Source organism: Pyxicephalus adspersus, chromosome 2 (genome assembly GCF_032062135.1).
Source record: "Pyxicephalus adspersus chromosome 2, UCB_Pads_2.0, whole genome shotgun sequence".
Classification (NCBI taxonomy): domain Eukaryota; kingdom Metazoa; phylum Chordata; class Amphibia; order Anura; family Pyxicephalidae; genus Pyxicephalus; species Pyxicephalus adspersus.
The window spans coordinates 82,774,039-82,781,381 of NC_092859.1; the positions used below are offsets into that span (position 1 = coordinate 82,774,039).

General features: G+C 38.0%; 1 protein-coding gene across 1 annotated transcript in view; it reads right to left on the bottom strand.

Moving 5' to 3' along the window:
- The window catches only part of POC1B (POC1 centriolar protein B), a 38,447-nt gene that overhangs the window by 27,666 nt on the left and 3,438 nt on the right, over positions 1 to 7,343 (bottom strand). The window contains exons 3-6 of the mRNA XM_072401231.1: positions 6,481 to 6,652; positions 3,680 to 3,859; positions 2,823 to 2,930; positions 2,207 to 2,322 (exon numbers count right to left, since the gene is read on the bottom strand). Of these exons, the coding sequence (XP_072257332.1) occupies positions 2,207 to 2,322; positions 2,823 to 2,930; positions 3,680 to 3,859; positions 6,481 to 6,652 (576 nt within the window). The remainder of the gene's footprint in view (positions 1 to 2,206; positions 2,323 to 2,822; positions 2,931 to 3,679; positions 3,860 to 6,480; positions 6,653 to 7,343) is intronic.

A 7,343-nucleotide genomic window follows, 5' to 3' on the forward strand; every position in this document is an offset into this window, starting at 1 on the left:
TTCCAGCACTTGAACCCCAATTTTTCACCAATGGGGGGGTACAGGTGAACAAAAGTAGAGGTGCAAGTGGGGGGTACCTGAGGCCAGCACCCCCTAAAATTTAATTATTAGGTCATCGTCAGAACATAAAGAACTCTGCCTATCAAAAAAAATGTACCGTTATGTTCTGACAATGCGTTAGTGATGAAATTTAAGGGGGTGTTAGCCACTGGTATCCCCCACATGCACCTTTAATTTTGTTCACCTGTACTCCCTCGCATCCAGCACCTGAACCCGAGAAATTTGGGTTCAGATGCTAGATGCCTGCAGCAATGTGAAACAGGATAGATTTTTTTGATGGGCAGAGTTCTTTATGTTCGGACGATGGCCTAACGATCAGACATTTTAGGGGGGGGGGGGGGGGAGTTATTCACAGGTGTCCCAAACTTGCACCTACATTTTTGGTTTTATACATCTCACCGTTCCAGAGAAATTGGGGTACAAAGTAGGGAAGGGGACGGGGTACTGTAGTATGACATTTCTAGTTTTGTGACAGATAGGTATAAATTTGGGGTTCACCCCTCCTTGCTATGTAAGCCGCCCCGGGGGTCCATAACTTGTATGTTTAATTTCAGGCTTCTAGACACACTTTTAAAACAGCAACCCTGATTGATTCAACTTTCACTAGTTTTTATAAATATGACCCCCGTTTTTATAATATGACCCATTTGATATGATTTTAAAGTTGTTAAAGGTGGGGAGATGAAATTTGGGAAACTGCTAGCTATGAGGGTCCCCCTTGTACCCTAAAAATTTCAGGTCAGTACAACGTACTGTTTAGGAGATCAGGAGGTTTGTACTGGGAGAGATGTAAGGCTGCCGTACATGACATGCAGCATTCATACACAAACAGCTGTGAAACTTTCCTTTGTACACGCACCCTGGTAGATTGATTTCATGGGTAGATTTTTTCTTTAGAACACCTGCTTTCTTTACATCACCCAATCTCGCACCTAAGCAGCATACTGTAAAGAGGAAAAAGGGGTGCTGATCTCACTGCGCAAGCGTGAGACTGGCATCTCTTTCCTCTCAACGTAGAAAATGCCCCAATTTCAGGCATGCACAGGAGCAGCTAGAAGCCTCCCCGGGTCCATGATGTACGTATCCCAGGAGGCTCTGTGCTCCTATTCAGTCTTGATCACCAGAGAGGGATTTCTTTATACTTTACCATGAGATTAAAGCTAGGTAGTGTTACTATTTTTCAAGGCCACATTTAATGTTTTAAAATATATACCTAGACTAAAGGTGGGTTTTAAGACTAATATTGCTTTAATGGGGGTCTAATGCTCTAATTTAGTTAGGGGGGGGATGTGAATGTAGGTTATAATATATATAATCTCAACAGGAACTTTTTCTGTGTGAACTGAGGTAAAGGTATTAAAGGTAAACCTATGTACTGAGAAGTGCACAAGATACAGTGGTAAATTCTATGTTTGGGCCATCCAGATGTAACAATTATTTGTCACTAGAAATGAACTTTTATGCAACTATTTACTCCAATTTATTTAAGACCCCATTAATTTAGGACCCTCCAAGACTGGAAAAAATAATATCATAGCTGAACCTGGGTGATCCAGCAAACCTAGAATGGGTCTGGTCCAGGATTTAAAGCATTTAGAGCCAGTCAATAGTAAATACTTTTAAAGAAATCTATTCAAGGTGAGCTAGATCCCCAGGTTCACCCATGACAGTCTATCTTCTCCAGTTTTGGGGAGCTTTATTAAAACACTTATGATTTTTATTCTTTATTTTTTCAGAACTCCTGTGTTTAAAAAAAAAAAAAAAAAAAGGATTTTTATGGTGGCTTTAAGTAATTATTTAAGGTAAAGGTAATTTTTACTGCATGGTAATGCAAGGTAATTCCAAGTGCATGGCACTCTTTTTGTTCTATTCAGCATTTCAAACACTGCATAAGTAACTTCATCGGAGTACTGATCAATGCAGGAGGACAGTTTTGCCTACTGTAAATCAGTCTGAATTCCTATGCACAGTGCCAGGAATGATTTTTTTTTTCTATAATTTGTATTTATTTTGACATAGTTAGGATATTATATTGTGCTATATTTACTCCAAAAAGCAGAAAACAAATGACTCTTCATAACATTTTACTGTATAAGATTCTATTTAATCTGACATACTTTAAAAATTTGTTGTTCCAATTTTTTACCTTGATAATGTTGCAGCAATTTGCTCATTCGAATGTCCCATACTTTCACTGTACTATCAGCACCAGCAGATGCTACACAAGTTCCTGATGGGTTGAAGTTCACATAATTGGAATGTCTAAAAATCAAAGACATTTTTGCTTCATAGATAGGAAAACGAAGCTGCAAATTCAACAATATGAAAAGCAGTCTAGCAATCCGGAAATAGAATGCTAATGAAATGCTTGGAGGTATATGGACTATTACATATATTCCTTTTTTTAAATAAACTAGCACCACAATATGAATACTGAGGGCCATGGCTTACTTTTGTTTTAGAAACTATTGAATTGAAGTAATGTAATTTTTATTAAAATTCCAAAACTGCAAAATTAAGCAAGAAAGTCTAACCTTTTTTAAGTTGGAGGACAACTGGGGTTCTAATCAGTTTTTATTCTAAGGCTTGCTTGATCATTAGTGCCTCTGAATTGTGCTGCAGTACACAACTACAACACAAATTACTATCAGGACAAAATAATTATTTTATGAGCAAAGCTCAATGTGGCGACTGTAGAAACTAACAAAAGACCCAATCTTATGTACGGTCAAATAAAGAATCAAGTGGATGAAAATTGTTACCCTTTATAATCCATAAAAGTGTTAATGCAAACTCGGTTTGTTGTGTCCCAGATTCGTACAGTCTTGTCATCACTGCATGTGGTGATTAGTCTTCCATCTGGGGAAAATCTGTAAATTCAGTAAGATTAGAGAAGGTTGTTGAATAAAGACATAAGGCATTTTGTTTAAGCACTTGAAAAAGAAGAGAATCTGTGAGAAAGCATAGACACAGAACAGGGTAGGAAGGGCAAATACAAAACTTTAATATAGAGCAGTGGTTGCCAATCTTTTCGGACCCTCGGGCCATAAAATTTACTGGCTCCGTAGCGGGCATGTGAGGGGTGCCAGGTGTCACTCAAAGGGGATGAAACTTCCCCCATAGTGATATCATGATGCCAGAACCCGCCCACTCCCCCATCTCAGGTCTGAGCCTGGGATGGGGGAGTGGGCGGGTTGTGTCCAGCCATTTCCCTGAGCCTGCGATCCTTCTCCTGACCCTGCTCGGGGGCGCACCGGCCAGAGTCGCAGACCACAAAGAGTTGGTGACCGCTGATATAGAGCAAGCAGCAAGAAAAAACAAGTGAGTCTGAAGTCAATCCATGTTTTAGATGTTATTTCAATGCACCTCTAAGAAAAAATATATGGATTTAGAACCATTTTCACAATTGTATAAAACTGTAAGAAAGAGACCTAATAGGTCTCAAAACACATCATTAGTAATTTTGTTATTAAATTACTGTGCATTTATTGACAGTTAACACAATACAAGACTCCATTAGTCTCCTGTATTTCTAAATGTAAAAAAGTATCTGCCAGAGTTGAAATGTTTTCAATCAATGCAATCAGGCCAAAACATAAAAACATTTTACAATACGTACTTGGCACATCTCACCCAGTTTGTATGCTGGCTAAGTGAAAAGAGGAAACGCTGGTGATGTACATTCCACGCTTTGACTGACTTATCATCAGATGCCGTGATAATGAGTTGACCATCACTTGAGAAGTCAACACTTCGTACAGAGGCTGTATGGGCTTTTAATATAGTTGATTCACCTTTGCTAAATAAAATAAAGAAAATGATTTGTTATAATTTGAGGGTATCGCAAGCCATAGTGGAGTATATACATTTTCTAAATTTTGATCTACAGCAAAGCATTCAACTCACTCAATGGGGCATCTATGAAATTGTAAGTAACTTCGTACAGAGGTTGTATGTGCTTTTAATATGGTTGATTCATCTTTGCTAAATACAAGAAAAGTAGCAGGTGTTTCAAGAAGAATAACCAATAAAATTAAACTCTCCTATAAAAGAATAAAATAAAAAAAAAAGATTTGTTATAATTTGAGGGTTATCACAAGCCATAGTGGAGTTCAGACAGCCTTTACAGCAAAGCATTCAACTCTCTCTATAGGACATCTAGAAAATGGTAAGTAAATCTAAATGTCATTTTTGGAAGGATTCCCAGAACAACTTTAAGAACACTGTGTTCCCAAAACTAGCTTCCCAATGTAAAGCAAGCCATTACAATTAGCAGTTGGAAAGCATGAATGCTGTTTGAAAATGCACTTTTTATAACACTGGTAAAGTGTATGTCTTTGTACCAGCCCACAAGACAAAGAACTCTAAATACCTCAGGTGGCATTGGACTGCCGATTGTTCAAACTAAAACACATCAGTAGCACAAATCCGTAAAACAAGAAATAAAAAGGAAGAAGGTAATATAAAGCATTTAATGTGTTTCATCATCATCAAGTTCTGCCTCATTTGCCTCATTTTTGAAGAGATACAGTCACCAGACCATTTATTTTAACAATTTTTACCTTAAAATATATGCAAATTTAAAATGTTTAGGCAAAGGGTACTGCTGGGTGCCACCATCATAGATGTGATATCAGCAACCCCAGAGCCATCAAGTGAAACTCCATAGCAAATTGTTATGGGGCTTAGTGGTTAGCACTCTGGCCTTTGCAGCGCTGGGTCCCAGGTTTAAACCTCGGCCAGGACACTATCTGTATGAAGTTTGCAGGTGGGTTTTCTCTGGGCACTCTCCCCAAAAACTCCAGTTTTCCTTCCACATTCCAAAAACATGCAGTTAGGTTTATAGGCTTCCCCCAAAAATTGAACTTAAGACTGTGACTATGACATAAGACTGTGTTGGACATTAGATTGTGAGCCCCTTTAGGGAACAGGTACTGACCCGACTATGGACCTTGTAAAGTGCTGCGAATTATGTTGGCGCTATATAAATACAGTGTAATAATAATAGTAATAGCAAAGCAGACAAGGAAGACATTACAGTGGACGAAAAGCATAGATCTAGGTGTATTGGTTCCACAGAGCTGCCTGCTTTAAAAAGAGCATTCCGGTATCTGCGAACAAACAAATCTAGTTTGATGTGAAACTTAGGGGCTTACATCTGACATTTTCTACCTGAAACACAGATCATTAAACACCTGCAGGAGTAGGAAACCGTCAGTACCCATGCTCTGCTAGAAATCTGACTGCCAATTTTCTATGCCCGAAATGTACCTGGCTGACAAGGCTGCAATGTGAAGTTCTGTCCAGGAGAGAATCTGATCTACTGACAGGAAAGAAAGAAAGGACTTCCCCGACTCAGGATCCAGGTTCTTAGTGGCTGACTAATTAGTCTGTCTACAGACCCAGTTCACTTTTTCCCACAGGAGCAGGAGGTTGTGTTGTACAGTTCAGAAAAGAAAGTATGAATCAGGCTACAATTTGGAGTCACAACCTGGTAAATTACTATGTATAGCTTAGCCTTTGTCATTGAAAAACACAATGCCCTGGGTAGAAACATGTAAAAGGAGAAGGAGATTATAACTTATCAGTGAAACAGGACATTTTAACATATTATTTCATTATAGTTACATTTGGGGTGTAACGTTGGTACATTTCTGATGACTAGATAGTCAAGAATACGACTCTAAAGCCACAACACCACAATGTGCATACCACTATATTGCAGCAAGGTCAATAATGGAGCCAGCACCTTGGTGAATAACAGAGGTACAGAAAAAATTGGAAAAAGTTCCATGACACAAAGGTCCCACAGCAAACCACAGAAATTGTTAATTTGCTGGAAAGATGGGCACATCACAGGTCACAGATAATCATTCTTCATGTCCACGGAAGACACAAAGAACTGCTTGTTGAGGGGAGGAAATTACAAATACGATGGATTCATGTACACATTTTTTCTGAATCTGAAAAAACTGAAGACTTTCACAGTTATTAGATCCAAGATGGGGCAGATGTTTTATTTTGGTCTGAAATCAGTGAACAGATTTTAAAAAAGCTTCTAAAATAAAGGGTTCAGGGAATCTTTAGATTATAGTCATGGGATACCAGTTCCTACAAGTGCAAGCTGTCCTTCAACCACTGGAAGATATGTGGACAAAATAAGAAGATGTGAAAGGCCTTTGCAATTGGTCAGCAAATAACTCAGCAAATTGGTTCATTTGAAAGACTGTAGTAAAGACCACAGCCAAAAAGGTATCAATTTTGCCAGGAGACAGAGCTCAAGTAATATAGAGAAGAATTGAAAAAAGGTAATAAAAAACTGAAAAAGCAAAAATGCATAATAAATTAAATATGAATGTTGGGGTTTTTATTTTATTTTTTAACACAAAAATCTATATTATCTATTTTAACAATACTCACATATTAGGGGTCCATAGTCTCACTGTCCTGTCTTTAGCAGCTGACGCAACCAAGTTTCCCAAAGGAGAAAACTGCACACTTAGGACGGCTTCCTTGTGTCCTATAAACCTGAAGGCACGTGACTGAGGCTTGAAGTTCCAGATCATAACAAATGCATCAGCTGCAGATGTTGCTACAGAAGTAAGTTACAATATCTTAGAGATCAAACATTTTAATTATATAAACAACATAGGATGTAGAACAATCCCATGCTTATTGAATTAAAATAAAATCCTATATTTGCACAATTTAGCTACGTAGACAGCTGGTTAAATCTACTTCGGAAGGATGTGAATGCCATCACTTAAGCTTACGTAAATATAGCTTTTTAAGAAATAAATTGATGGTAAGGTAAGTATATAAAGTCTTCTTGTAGCAGGTATCTTCTGTCTACAAGTGCCATTTGTGCTAGCTGATGTACTTCAGACTTTCAAACTATCCAATCCAAAACATTATACGCTAAACTAGTAATTACCTGCTTGTTTGTTTCATTGTATTGTTGACAAGATCAGCAGGTATGTTTTTTTGTGCTCATTGGAAAGATATAATAAACCCCTTTTATAATAAATATGTTTATTTTATAGATATGTAATATAAAAAAAAAAATATATATATATATATATACCGTATTTATATATATAAATATACCGTATTTTTCGGACCATAGGACGCTCCGGACTATAAGACGCTCCGGACTATAAGACGCACCAGGTTTTCCGCACAAGGGAAAACAAGAAAAAAAAAATTGATTTGATTTCCCCTGAGATCCAGCGTGCGGCACTTGTGCCCGCCCACGAAGGCGGCGCCGATCGGCATTCATCAAA